The 15,771-nt window shown below is 40.6% G+C and overlaps 1 protein-coding gene across 5 annotated transcripts in view; it reads right to left on the reverse strand.

The window, feature by feature from the left end:
• The window catches only part of Vps13b (vacuolar protein sorting 13 homolog B), a 568,282-nt gene that overhangs the window by 102,235 nt on the left and 450,276 nt on the right, over positions 1–15,771 (reverse strand). For all 5 annotated transcript variants that reach the window (XM_076555926.1, XM_042264499.2, XM_042264498.2 and 2 more), the window contains one exon: positions 3,338–3,534. In XM_076555926.1, coding sequence (XP_076412041.1) covers positions 3,338–3,534 — 197 coding nt within the window. The remainder of the gene's footprint in view (positions 1–3,337; positions 3,535–15,771) is intronic.

Consider the following 15,771-nt stretch of genomic DNA (forward strand, 5'->3'; position numbering starts at 1 on the left):
TACTATTCATGTTTGCAGACTTCATCCTTTCAAAAAAGGTCAAATTTACGGCCGATCAGAGTATTTAGAGGGCGCTTGGATGTTGCTCACTTGTAACAGGCTAAGAAAACAGTTCCTAGAAGTAATAACTCTAGAAATAGGCAGAGCCCATCATCCAGCATTGTGCTGAACCATCGAGAAGTCTGTTGTAAATGCAAATGCGTAGAGCAGTGAAAACAGCCCAAACAGAGAACACACAGCAGGACTTTTACACAGCTGTATCTCCAGGGCAGCCAAACTACTTCTTAGTTTTTCTGGGTGACCTCTAGAAGGTCATGAATGCTTTAAATAAAACAGGGGGGAATTCAGGATGTCAGGATATAAACTGATCCTATCTTAATGGCACGTGGGAGTCAGAAATAATATCTACAAATTCATCCATATAAGCTCTTTCAGGGTGAACTAAAAGTGGCACATCGACCAACAGTAATCTGTCTTTACCAACGAAGCTCTCAGTTGTCCGCTGCATCTCTACATGGTTAATACAGTTTTACAATACAGCACACAGGCAAGCAGAGTGAACAGGGGAAGATAATCTAGTTTAAAATCATGCAGTTCTAGTAGAAATGCACAAGTTACTTCAACCTGGTTAGTCTTAGTCTTATGTGTGAAAATAGTAATTAGATTTACTTTTTGAATATTAAATGAGATACTGTATACAGACTACACTAATGTCTAGCATTTAATGTTAGAACTGCCCCTCTGCACTGGCAAACAAAGTCCTCTGGCAAATCGCCTCTGCTGCCACCACCTCTACTGACCCAGCCCCTCTTCTCCTAAAGTTTCTCCATGACTTGTAAAATGGCCAGCCCCACCTCCATGACCTCTCTGTGCTCCAGCAGACTACATCTCTGGTTTAGAAAGGGCCATTTTCACTTCCCAATTATGGTCATTACTAGTGTGGTATTTCTAAATGACAATTTTATCAACTGTAGCATGACCATCAAAAGCTATGAAAGCAAGTCTTCTCTTTCTTCCCCCACTCTGCTTGTCTTCTGTAACTTCTCTGGTCTCAATCTTGCCACACTTCTCAAAGCAGCCTCTCAAGTTATATTCTTCTGCATCTTACTCTAATACATCTGGCAAGCATGTTCTGCATTGCTCAGAGGGCAGCAGGCTTTCCAGAACCCTCTTCTACAAGCAGTGGAACCAAAGACGTTGACAACCTATGTGTGCACTCATTAGCCTTCTGTGTGGAGTGCTCATTGCTGCCCCTACCCCAGCAACACAAGAGCAAGGCTCAATACCAAAGCTGCCTCCTGGAATATTTTGTTTGGGGGTCTCTTATTACCACACAGTCTGTAACTGTGCCCTTTCCAGAGTGTTCTCTTAAATAACCATCTGTAGTTCCAAAGCTCAGAGCAGAGCATCTCCTCAACTGTTCTGCTTCTTTTGGCTCATGGCCCTCCATTCTGAAACCCGACTGGCTTTCCCCAACTCCAGTTCAATTTATTATGTTGGCTTTTAAAGCAGTTATAATTAAATTTCATTAATACCAGTTTCTATTTGAAAAGGTATTCATTCCAAACAATTCAAAATAAGATTAATCACAAAATATTAGGTAGTGTGAAAACTCCCCAGCAAGGGCCAAAGGTCTGGGACTACAATGCCGACAGCTTGATGGGAAGAGCCCGAGTGTGACGGCTGCGCGCACTTCCGGCCTCTGAGGGCTTTGCACTTCAACAGCACCAAACTCACCACCCCAGAAACTTTTACGAAGCTTCAGAGTCAGAGGGACTGACCTTGCCCAGAGGCCTCTCCATGGTGAAAATGCATTCTCCCAGAATTAAAATCAAGAGATCATTTCTAACTTGATACTATTAATGAAACGGCTTTAAAAAATCAATTTAGCTGTCTGCAGCTTATTCTCTGAAATCGGGTTTGTGAGGAGTAACCTCTGCTTTGAGAAAGCAATCTTCCTCTACATCTGCTACATCCCTGAGGCCTGCTGCTGCTCTTTCCCTTTCAGTAAAATCAAGACCCTACCTCTCACATGTGCTTTCACTGACAATACGTTACTAGGTAATATGTTGGAAGGTAATTATTTTTAAAGAGCCTAGATATCCTGGAGATAGAATATATAAAGTTAAAAAACATTATTTTTATGAAACATACAATGTAATCAATGAAAGAGACTGTGAGGCTATAGACCAAAATGCTGCTCAGAGTCACTTCAGTATGGTGCTTCAACAAGCTCATATTATTAACACAAGTAAATACTTTCAGAATAAAAACCATTTGCCACTATTTACAACATAAAGTAAAAACCAGCACAAATGCTGTGTTATGATGATTACATATGGGCAGAATCAAAGTTACATTAAACAAAACAACACCTGATTTGCAAAGCCCTGGAGTGGTGGACGTCTTCCTTCCCATGAGTGTTTGAATGTTATCCAGGAAGAAAAGGAAGGGAATGGGCAAGGGAGCCAGGCAGCCCCTAGGCTAACCCATGAGGAGGGCCAGAAGGTAAGACACTGAAAGGGAAGAATAGCGGGGTCTCACTGCACACACAGCCTATGGCCCAGGGAAGGGCCCCTGGGTGAGGCTCACATTCTTCTTCTCATCTTTCATGAAAGCATAAGGACAAAAGCTTGGCAGGGCACGTGAACCAGGGCACATGCTGAATAGCTTTCTGGAGTTATTTTTCCCTACTTTAAGTCTATAAACACACCAAGTAGGCAAATACCAGAATTGGGCATAATCTGGAGTTATAAAGTGGACTGGGAAGTTCTGGACACATGATCAGACTATCTGAAGCTTATAGATTCTGGAATTCATTATGACCAATGTGACTTCACAGCTGCAAACATCAGCTAATTGACCTTGGTTGGTCAAATTTTCCTAGTGTCTGAAGGTTTACCTCTTAGAGTAAAAAAAAGATCACTAAAGATGAATGTATTTTCAGTTTGACTTCATAGGCTGACAAGCACATTCCTGTCATCCTCCTTTTACTGCCCCACGTTTACCCTCAGCACGCGAACTGCAACGTCAGAGTCTGTTCGGCTACTCCCCTGTGTTTTTGAGTTCGGGAGGATGGCTTGTTAGGTCTGATTGACTGTTCGATGTTTTCATTCTACATTTAGGTTACAGGTTCTCTCACAGGGTTCTCAGACTACTTTATGAGTAAGGCCCAGACTGTCAAACAGCAGAACTGAGCTCTACTGTTTGTCTCTAAGTCAGGCACAAGCCTGTTAGCGCTCCACTCTACAGGTCAGCAGGGAGGCGTGGGAGAAGACAAGACGCCAGCTGGCCGTTCTCCAGTCTAACCGCTGCCTCTATCGTCCGCCTGTGTTACCTTTGGTCATCTGTTGCATTCTGATTGTTGTTCAGGACAATTCTCCACAGATCTGAGGACACCAGTTTCTTCTGGTCACTCACAAGATTGATATCTGGCAACTGCAATTCACAAACTTTGCTTTCAGACAGGCTGAATTCTTGAAATGCAACAAAAACTTTCTGGAGTTCATCCCAATATTCCAAACTACAAGGGACCTAATGGAAAATAAAGGGAAAAAAAAGTTATAAACTAGAAATGATGGGGCTGCAGAGGTGGCTCGGTGCCCTTGCAGGGGACACAGGTTCAATCTCCAGCACCAATACGGCAGCTCACAACCACCTGTAACTCCACCCCCAGGAGATCTGACACCCTACCCTCTTCTCACCTTTGAGGGCACACACATGTACATGGTTCAATGACACACACGCAGGCAAAACAACCATACACATAAATAAATAAAATTTAAAAGATAATAAAACTGAAAATATACTCACTGAAATGCAAATTAAACCTCCAAAAATTATAACCTTACAATTTGATAGTAAGATAAAGGTATAAAAGAATGCTGTAGGCTATCCTTTTCAGTTACATTAACCCTGTTTACTCTAGAAGATTCATTAAAAAAAAACCTCACTCAATAGTAAAAACACCCACAGTTTTCTATCTAAAAGAAAAATAATGGAGAATAAACGCTATGCTTTTTCTGAAACTACAGTATTCAAAAGCTATAGCCAGAGTTAAGATACAATAGGCAGCGAGTGTTGATGAAGTAAGAGCACGCTTTCAGACGTGCGGGGAGGGGGGGGATGTTTAGAGACAAAACCAGATGAGACCCTACATCATTGCTCACACAGAAGTAAATACAGGATCAAACCAGTAATGACCACAGCGTGAAAGCATAAGAGAAAAGAAAGCTGCTGCATTTTGATTTTGAAACAGCAAAGTATTGCTATGTATGCAACAAAATTCAGCATTCAGGAAAAAGCATCACTGATCAAAGTCAAATATAAAAATTCAGACAAGGTAAGAAAGGCAAGAGTCAATGAGAGACCAGGCACTATTTGTTCAGACAGGAGACAGCTCTTATGAACCAACTGGAAGCATAAAGAAGAACACATGTGTGCCTTAAAGAGAGACACCACTCTAGCTCCACATACTTCAGCTGTTCCCAGTGTCCACTGCAGTGCAGCATCCCCCAGGACCTTTCTGCATAGCCCTTGTTAGAAAGCAAGGGGAATCAACACACATGTGATGCTCACAGTGCTTGTGGGGTTGTCTGTAATGCAGTCTTGTTTCTGACTTAGGAGACAGATGCTTTCCATAGCACCCATGAATCACTTACCAGCTTGCATAGGCTAACGCATAGATATTAATAGTAACTATTACACAGAACAAATAAAACTGGCCAATACACAGGAAAAGCTATGAAACTTTAGTAATACTCAAGAAATTGTAATTTAAGCAAATATGTAACAATGAGATAATGTATTTATTAATCTGGCAGCTTAAGAAGATCGACGGCTCCAGTTTTTGCAAAGGTATGTGGGAAAAGAAAACATTCCTAGCCACTATGAATTAAGTGCTTACATCTCTTAGTTTATTTCTAAGGCTTTGTTTTACTGTTATGGCAATGAAAGAAAGCATGTATATGTACATGTGTGTCTCTGTTATGCATATTATGTGTTTGCATTTGTATTTCAACAATGTTAGTAGGAAAAGTGAAAACAACTCAAATATCTTTGTAATTAATCCGCTCTGTAAATATACAACAAAGATCTAACTGAGTAACAAATATTCATATACACAAAAGATACATGAGATGTGTTATTAAACTTACAATTTTAGCTTTAAAAAGACAGCATGTGGGTTACTCCTGTTTGTCTTGAAAAGCACTGCAGTAAGATGTGTCCTCTTTTGCACACATTCCCTAGTTGCCAAACAGAGCTGGCGCTAACTCTTGTACAGGTCTCTAACATACTTCAGACCCTTAACTCTTCATATACTAGACTATATTAGACTGAGACCCCTGAGTGAAGAAGGATACATTACTTTACAATTTGTCTTTAGCATTTAAAAGTTTGGAGGCCATAATAAAATCTAAAAAACAAACAGAAACAAAACAAAACAAAAACAAACAAACAAACAAAAAACTTTCCTAAATAAATTTTTCCTTCCTTAATGGGTTATGTTTCATCATTTAGCAGGAACATATTTCACTTCCACCTACAGTGAAGTTCACACACATGCACATGAAAAGAATGGAGATCAGTGTCAAGCATCTTCTATCATCACTCTTCATATTATTGAAATTGGAGCTCACTGGTTGGTCAGCAAGGATCCTCAGGGATTCTCCCATCTCTGCCTTCCAGCAAGGGGATTATAGGTGAAGGTTGCTACACTAGGTTTTCACTGAACTCAGGTCCTCAGGATTAGACAGTGTCTTAGGGTTACTACTGATGTGATGAAACACCGTGATCAAAAGAAAGTTGGGGAGGAAAGAGTTTATTTGGCTACACTTCCATATTGTAGGCCATTACTGAAGGAAGTCAGGACAGGAACTCACACAAGGCAGGAACCGGAGGCAGGAGCTGATGCAGAGGTCATGGAGGGGTGCTGCTTACTGACTTGCTCCCCATGGCTTGCTCAGCCCGTTTTCTTATAGAGCCCTTCCACACCAACCACTAATTAAGACAATGCCCTATAATGTTCTTACGAGGAGCATTTTCTCAAGTGATGTTCTATTCTTTCAGATGACTCTAGCTTGTGTCAAGGTGACACAAAACTGGCCAGCACAGGCAGCAAGGACTCTGCCCACTGAGTCACCTCTCCAGCCCCCCAGTGATGAATCCTGAGCATGCATGACTGAGGAGGGAGATGCTGGATGAAGAAGAAAGGAAATCAACGCAAGAGTACATTGAAACAGATGTATCTGTTTGGGGAACTTAAAAGTACTACAGAGTAGCCAGTGAAAGCAACTGCTTCTTGAAACTGTTAGTAAGGTGTGCATGTGTAATCCCAGCACTTGTGAGGAGGAGGAAGGTCATCACAAATTCAAAGTCATCCTCAGCTATGCAGGCACTTGGGGAATCTGAGGCCAACCTGTGCTAAACAAAAGAAAACAAAACAAAAAGAAGATCTAGAAGTAAAAAGAAAATAAATTATCTTTTCTTGATACCCATGGCAAGCTTTTCTATAGCCTTTCTGGGTCATTATTTCTATATTTTTTTCAAACTGGAAATACCTATTTTCTCACTGTCTCATGTTTAAATCCTTTCCATCTATCAAAGTCCAAATCAAACATTACCTTTCTTTGAGCCTTTCAATCCCCAAATAGAAAAATTTTCTCCCTTTTCTGAATGCCAATAGTTTTTTTTTAAGTCTATCTCGCAGCTCTTCTCATGTCCACAACATGTTATATTTATCTCTATACATGGTATTCTCTCTGGAAGACACATTCCTTGAGGGAATGATGTCCATTTGGGCAAACACCAGGTTTTCACACACCCAGCAAGGGTGTACAGCAAATGTTCACAGAGTTGCTGAATGAGTGCATAATTCATAAGTGAATGAGCAAACCTTTACACACTGAATTGATATGGGTGACTCAGCCCATATCTATTTGCCACAAAAACGTACAGAAGACAAATGCATGCACTTTGCAGCTAGAGCTATCAGGATTTAAATCCCAGCTCCACTTACTATAGGTTCTTGGGTAAACTGATTTTTCTAACATTAGTTCCTCTAAAAAGTGGATAATGAAGTAACTACTGTCATACATTTTTGTAAGAATAAAATGAGGCAAAAAAAATTCATTAGCATATAGTAAGCTCTTAAAGAATGTTAGCGGCCGGGTGTTGGTGGCGCACACCTTTAATCCCAGCACTCGAGAGGCAGAGGGAGGCGGATCTCTGTGAGTTCGAGGCCAGCCTGGGCTACCAAGCGAGTTCCAGGAAAGGCACAAAGCTACACAGAGAAACCCTGTCTCGAAAAACAAAAAAACAAACAAACAAAAAAAAAGAATGTTAGCGCTTAGTTACTTACTTGGGCAAGAGCCCAAGGAGCCCCAGAAGCTCGACTGCCATTGCAATCAGGTAAGCAGTAGGTCCCTAGTTAGATCTTCAAACGATTTTATGTGTCGAGTATTTTGAAGTAACCACAGAGGCCAGAAGAGGCATTAGAATCTCTGGAACTGGAGTCACAATGGTTGTGAGCCTCCATGTGGGTTCAGGGAAATGAACATTGGTCCTCTGCAAGAACAAGTGCTTTTGATCTCTGAGACATCTCTTTAGCTCCTTTTTAGATTTTTTTTTAAACATGGAGCTGAACTTTCACAAATAAAATAAACCTTGACCACACCATAGCTCCACATGCTTTTTCTGCTACATAACCATCAACCATGGTCCTCTATACACACCAACTTAAGAGATCAAAGCATCTCATTCTTTAACTCCTCTCTGGGCAGCCAGTGAGCCTCCTCTTTGGATCAAGGGACTCATAACTAGGGGCAGAAGAAATATGAGATATGAGTTAAGCAGGAACCTTAGAAAGGAGTTCAAGAACCTTGGTGGAAGACTAGAGGAATTTAGAAATGCACATTAACATACTCAGTGTGTAGTTATAATATAAATAATGGAATGTAAAATTCTGCATTGTCTTGGTGGAGAGGTTTACATTGTGAATAGGGTTAAAAATTGTTTCTGACTCTGCACCAGAAATTCTACATCAAAGTAAACACACAATAGCTAATGAAAATTGGCTGTCATATTGGAAATTAGAAGGAAAAGGACACCAGTAGGTTCTAATGGACTCAGTATCTGACATAAGAAAATCTAAGCTGGAGGCAGTGTGGGAAATCATTAGGCCATTCAATCAATGAAAGACGGCTGTTTCAACACTGGGGATGGAGGGAAGAGAAGTGCAGTTTAAAAAAAAAATAAAGAAAGAAAAAAAAAAAAAGAGCTCACAACTTGTTGGGGGCCAAAGAGCTGAGAAATGATGCTGGACTGCTCTGTCCTACACTGGACATCTAGAGAAGCTGGAGACAGAAAGGACCTTAGAGCCAGGGGTGGGGAGATGTGTATGGCACAGCCACTGTACTCGTGAGCTCAATGTGGCTATGGTTACTTGTGCAAGGACTAGACAAGATGGGGTCTGTCAGCATTTCATCACTGGAGAAGGGCCTTCTACTCCTTCCTGTGCATGACTGGCAGTGAATGGATGCAGGGGTAAGAAATGTCACTTTTGTCAAAGGGTAACCATGAACTCAGGTGTAGACATACTGAGTAGGAAGTACCAAGGAGCCCAGTAGAAATAGTCAGTGAGGAGCTGGCTGTTCCAGAGTGCAAAGGGGGATTAACTGCTGATACAGAACTTAATACAGTCTATCCTGCACCACCCTTCCATCAGGAGCATATAATGGAAGGGTGGCAACTAGTGGGGCCTGGGGTATTTGTTTGTTAGAGGGTGTTTTTAATGATGAGTTAGTTAGGAATAGAGACTGGTTAAGAGTATGGAAACACAGTAGGCTGGCAGGAAAACTGCGAGCACTCTATGGAGGGCTTCACGCAGCTTAATGAGCTGACGGTAGTAGAAGCTCCTGGGCCGTCAGGCTGCAAGGCTATGAGACACTGATGGAGATCAGGATGGTGGTCAACTGACATGGAGGGCAGGAAAGTTGTGGGAGATGACAAGTTCAGGGCTTGTATGAGGGAGTGAGGGATCACTGGAGAGAGAAAACAGGAGCAGAAGTCGACTACATCATCTGCATGACTGCTGAGAGCACTGAAGAAAAAGGCTGGCAGCTGTGGCAAAGGACTTCTGAGAATGAGAGAGAGCACCAACCAAGAGGGTAAGGAGGATGTGCTCGGGTGAAATGAATCTTGCGAGGTTGAGAGGGATAGACACAACTCAGTGTCCAGACAGGAGAGGATAAATCTGTTTCGATGGTGACTAGGGAGGAGAGAGAGGAAGCTGCGACTGAGTCTTCAAGTAGAAGAGAGGATCAATGTCTGGTTTTAAAAGGAGCCCTTGGTACTTCTTTCAGACTTTTGTGCATCTCATGTATTCTTGGTTGAATATTTTGAAAGAGCTGTAGCTGCTTATGAGCTAGTATACTGGATATTCTGAGCAAAGTTTTCAATTGATTTAATACAGCTGGGTGTAGCCCTTGCTTAGTTAGTGTGAGAGAGGTCCGGTTCAGTCTCCTGTATCATCCACACCCCACATTAATGAATGGAGGGAGATGACAGTGTCAGTTTCAACACTGTATTGTTCTAAAAGCATCCATTGGGCCCTGCTTCTCTCATTCAGATGACTTTGCCATCAAACCCATTTGTGCACAGCATTGCTTGCAGCTCACTTATCTTCCTTTGTCTTTCAGTTAGAAGCTAACGTCACCCAGCTAGTTTCTAGATAAGTAGTGACATAATAAAACTAAAAATCAAACATGGTCACATTGTTCTTACAGCTTCATATGGTAGCAATTAATTATTCCCAAGGAAGAGTTGGCTCTGTTTTGTGTGATCTATTTAAAATAATTTTAGTATGAGCTTTTAGGTTTGAAGGAGGCCATGTGAATGATTTTTAGTTATATATCTATAACTGAGGATTTATGACTAATGCCTGTGCTGCATAACTTGAAAGAAAATTACTATTCCAAGAAAGTTTGGTTGCCAAAGAACAGTTTAGAAAGCCTGGCTATCTTGTACTGAGTCATGGGAAGTGGGACAAGTAGACTGGTCTCACATTCCCCATGTAACACATGGTACATTTCAAATGACTGTCAAGATTATAATTTTTTATTACATTTTGTTTTCCTATTCACTATTTGACAGGATCTAAAAAATTAGCCAGCCATATATAATCAACTGCACTCTAAGCATATGTTGCCTTTGCATATGAATACATTTTAGGCTGTATATCTGCCAGTTGGTAAAAGCACATCTATTTATGCATTTAAAATGTTATTCCACAATTTGTTTCCACTTGATGGCTAATTTGGGAAGATTTGCATGTGTGTTGGCCATTTAAAAATATTTTTGGTACAAAGAATATTTTGGCACTTAATTTGTTTTTATTACTCACTAGTACTGCCAAGACTATTAGCAGTTACAACTGCCCATCTGTCCTCATGATGAATAGCTCCCATTTCTTTGTGCAGTGGCTGCTGAAGTGAGGCAATTAGCCACCCCTGTATAGGCCCAGTCCCACCTAGGCGGAGGGCAGAGGGACTGTCCTTCCTGTACACCTGTGCTGTTAGGTCGACAGGACAGACTAGGTCACTCAAGTCCATGACCCAGCTCAGCTGTTCTTTCCTCTGTCCTCCCACAAACAAGGCAGGCTTGACCGCGTGGGACTGGTTAGTGAATACAAAAGCAGTTTTCAGTCCTGACTCAGTTACCGATGCCTGCTTCCACAACAGTCTGTGACTGTCCTTGCTCCTCCCAGTATACTAGCCTTCCCAGGAAGTCCAGTTAACTGATGATCACCACTGAGGGAAGACTATGGTGAGAGAAGATCCTACCACATTTGCCTTGTGTGTGTGTGCGGATGCATGATGTGTAGGTGTGCCACGGCAAGAAAGTGGAGGTCGGAGGACCGTGCTCAGAGGGTCAGGCCTGTGCAAAAGCACCTCTACCCACCAAGTCACCTTGCAGTTTCCTATGTTTCTTATATATTAGCTTAGTGATTAAATATTTCCATTTTACAGATAAATTAGCTGTGGCTGATACAAGTTAGGGAACTTACTCAGAGATACCTAATTAATGGCTATAAAAACTATGCTCTTTCATTATTTAAAGAGGAAAAATAGACTATATTTATATGTCGTTTATACTTTACATTTTTTTGACAATTCCACACATACATATCTATTTTGATCAAATTCCCCCCCTAGTCTCTAACCTACCACATTTCCCTTTCCAGTTCACGTGTGTTCTCTCTCCTGAACTCACTGAGTGAGCGGAGTGCTTGGGGCGGTCTATATGTGCATGGGTGCAGGACCGTGTACTGGAGCACGGGTAACCTCGCATGGGCTGTCTTCCTGAGGAAAACCGACTCTCCCTCCCCTGTCCATGCGGGGCTTTTAGCTGATGTGTCTGTGTGCAAGGCTTGTGCATGCTGTCACAGCCATTATGAGTGCTTATGTACTTTCAGGTTTTTAAAAAGTACATTCTTTGGAACAAAATGAATGTAGGATACATGTTTAATTTTTGCCATTTCCCTCAGGCATTTAACTTTAGTTGGGCAGTTTTAATGAAAAGTATTCATTCAGCATTTTGAATGTACTGTTTTCTAGCACTATGATATTTGATGAGAAATCAGATGGTAATCGTCTCGACTGTCTACGTATATAATAAGCAGCTTCTCTGGTTGCTTCAGGATATTTTCTTTGTCTTTCTGACAAAGTATGGCTATATTTGAGTGTATTCAGTGGGAGTTCAACGGGCCTCTTAGATGCATAAATGTAACATGAATCTTAAAAAGTGTTATAATAAAAATACCAGAGGCAGATATCAGGGAGAAAGCTGAAAGATCAGAGAAGCAGAGCAGCCAGCCACTAGCTCTTACCTCTATGAAATCCTCAGTCTAAAGAGAGAGTGAGTTCCTGTTTCCTCATGCCTTATATGCCTTTCTGTATCCTGTCATATTACTTCCTGGGATTAAAAGCGTGTGTCACCACTGCCTGGTTCTGTTTCTCTCATGTAGCCCAGTGTGGCCTTAAACTCACAGAGATCCAGATGGATCTCGGCCTCCCGAGTGATAGGATTAAAGGTATGTGCCACCACTGCCTGACCTCTATGTCTAATTTAGTGGCTGGCTCTGTCCTCTGATCCCCAGGTCAGCTTTACTGGGGTACACAATCTATCACCACACATAAAGGCTTGTGTCAAATCACCCTTCCTCCCATCCGCACCCTGGAACTCCCATTCTGCATGTGTTAGTGAACCTGATGGCATGCTCCAGGTTTCTAAAGCTGTTCAGAAGACTCTTTCTTTCTTTTTTTCAGAAGACCATTTCTTACACTCAGTTATTTATAATGCAGGAGATATAGTCATCAAATAGAATAATACAAATTGAGTATAGTTTTTAATAGTTAAAAAAGTATATTTTGACCACAGAATCTGCTTATTTTGTGTTTCCACTTCACTGTAAAAGTCTATCATTTAATGAGGTAAAATGCAAATGTTTTAATCTCTAATACTTCTGCTTATATGTATTTTTAACATGCATCTGCCTTTCATGCTATTTTTTTAAGAAGGAAAAGTTTCTATACATCTTCAGCTAATGGAAGTCACATGGATATGCATGTGGAACACACACACACACACACACACACACACACACACACACACACACACACACACACACACACACACACACTTGGAACCAGTTGAGAAACCACAAGTATTCAAATGCAGGAAGTCATGATTTTATAACATTTTAATATGATCTACTCTTGGGAAACAAAGTTAAGCAAACTCTCTTTCTGCACAGGAACTATTTCAGCGTACAGTTGGACCCCACTGGAGTGTGGGCACAGCTGTGCTCTTCACCTGTAATGCCCCACTGGTATTGTGGCTTACTGTACTGCATCAAGACTGCCTTCCTGTCCGGAAAACCTCTAAGTACAAACAAGACTCGAAGTCCAGATTTTATTTTCCCTTGGTATTAGAACATGGTAATTTAAGAGCCCTGAGAAATACTTTTTTGTATTTAAAAGGAAATGTGTAACATTCTTTTATTAGGATCTCTGTTTGGCTTGGTTTTTCAGAAAACTTAACACATGACCCAGTTATCTTATCAATTTATCAAGCTACCAGGTTTCAAGCAGATGCAGGTATATAATATGACATCTTTCAAGATCATATTTTTCCCAAAAGAGGAGTAATACCAATATATTAAGAACTTCTGGGTAAAAACTAACTTAAAATAGAGATCATTTTACTATTATAGGGCCTTTTTTCAATAAAACTAATATAAACCCTAAATTCATAATATATTTTAATCTTATCTCTAAGTATTTAAGAACATTATTCCTTTGTATGTAAGCAGTCTGTTGCCACACCATACTTTAAAATTCAATGGCTAAATTTCACATAGGGTAAAACACAGACTCATCATGCTTTTTGAGAAAGTATGACTATGTATAACAATAATAAATGTATGTATAACATATGTACATCTACCCTCAGATTACACTTAATTTATCAATATTAATGTAATGTTTCCATGACAGAGGGGACCAGTGTCGGGAAAACACACATACATTTCTTGATTTCAGGAAACTCAGAAACATGCAATATAAAAATTAGTAGATACTTTGGGTTGCCACCAAAGATTTGAAATATGTTTTTAAAAGCATATTTTTTCTCACAATGTACAAATTCCATACTTTTCTGACAAATCTGAATTTGTCTTCATAGTCTAAATTAGTGCAGCTAAACATCAAAGCAAGAGAACCTGGTGTTCTATGGAGATATTGACAAAGAGGCAAGAGAGACCTGAGATTTCTGATCCTAACAGGAAGAAAAATTAGTTTAGATATCAGGAAGGAAAAATTAGAAATGTGAAACTATATGTGCACGACATAAATGCTCTCACCATCAACTCCTGAGTACAGGGTAGACTGGATGACACACATGTGCCCACAGTGTCAACTCCTGAGTACAGGGTAGATGGATGACACACATGTGCCCACAGTGTCAACTCCTGAGTACGGGGCAGACTGGATGACACACATGTGCCCACAGTGTCAACTCCTGAGTACGGGGCAGACTGGATGACACACATGTGCCCACAGTGTCAACTCCTGAGTACAGGGTAGATGGATGACACACATGTGCCCACAGTGTCAACTCCTGAGTACAGGGTAGACTGGATGACACACATGTGCCCACAGTGTCAACTCCTGAGTACAGGGTAGATTGGATGACACACATGTGCCCACAGTGTCAACTCCTGAGTACGGGGCAGACTGGATGACACACATGTGCCCACAGTGTCAACTCCTGAGTACGGGGCAGACTGGATGACACACTTCAGCAAGTATTGAGCTTGGCTGACCTCTAGTACTTTTGGGTAAATGTCCCAGTAGAATAACTTGGACTCATCAAAATGAACTTGTCTGCAAACTTCTGAGGAATGAGTCCCAGTTCTGGCCCCTGGCTCTTTCTGCAGACCAGTTTCCGGCTTTTATGCTGCTCAGGCCTTTAGATGCTATCAGTTTGTCTCCTCAGTGTTTCTTCAAATCTCCCTTCTTTCAGAACTACTCATTACACTCCCTCCTAGAAAAGCAAAAGCCAAAAATAACCCCTTCTTAACCACTCAAGCTAAAAGGCACTTCTTTTTTGAACTTCAAAATCAGATACACACATTTCTCACTGCACTTAAAAGCTGTGCACACGGATGGAACTTCAGTTTGTGGGCCTCTGGGACTCTGCGCTTCCCTGATGGGTACATGGTGCAGATTTGCACCAATTCCAGGTGGTGTGTCTTAATTTCTTACCAGAAGTATCACAAGGATCTTATTGTCTTTAGCCTAATTATTCACCGACCTTCATAGATCCATAGAAAGTGGTGACACGTGTAAAGTCCAGACTGCAGAGAATGCACAGACAGGGTTTTGATTTGGCCATCACTTTCAGGGGACAGACTCAACAAATTAGCCAAATTAGCCAAAATTTCTTTTTGAGTTTCCACTCAGGCACGGTTTTCACTCAGTGAATACTACCTTAGGCACTGGAGAACAAGGATAAATAGCACATAATCTTTCTTCTCAAGAAGGCAAAGTGAAGGATATAGTCAGTAATACAGACAGACCCGTGTATTAGCAATGTTCTAAAGAAGTACAAATTTCCTAAGTCTGGTTGGATGTCATAAATGGTTTTCTGTTGAAGAGTCAAGAAATGAAAATACAAAAAACCCCCCTCAAAAACCAAAAAACATAAACTCAAAGATATAGGATGTGCCTGATTATCCTTGAGGCTCATGATAAGGCCTCATTTACCTTAAAAGATTTCCTTATGAATACAAAATGCATACCACTTTAACTTATCACATTTCAAACATCCATAAATCAAATTACCAAGAAATGACAATGTTATTGGCACATACCATAGTGAAGGATCTTTGAAAAGACATGAATTAAATTTACTTAAGTATAAAATCAAAAGATTAGCAAATATTTTTTTTATCATTACATGTGTATTAAATTTTGCTCACAAAGTAAAAGTTCTTGGAATTTGATAGTATTTCTTCAAATAGAATTAAATAAAGAGAATAAAACTCTTTTATCAAGAAAATCATATTCATAAGTGACCACCTCAACATTATAGCCAAGTGGAATGCAAAAAAGTAGTCATGTATATGATATATGGCATCACAAAATACATGAATGTCTTTGACAGTGATCATCATTCTCTGCCTATATTCTGTCATATCAAATTTGCCTG

Source organism: Peromyscus maniculatus, chromosome 20 (genome assembly GCF_049852395.1).
Source record: "Peromyscus maniculatus bairdii isolate BWxNUB_F1_BW_parent chromosome 20, HU_Pman_BW_mat_3.1, whole genome shotgun sequence".
Taxonomy (NCBI): Eukaryota; Metazoa; Chordata; class Mammalia; order Rodentia; family Cricetidae; genus Peromyscus; species Peromyscus maniculatus.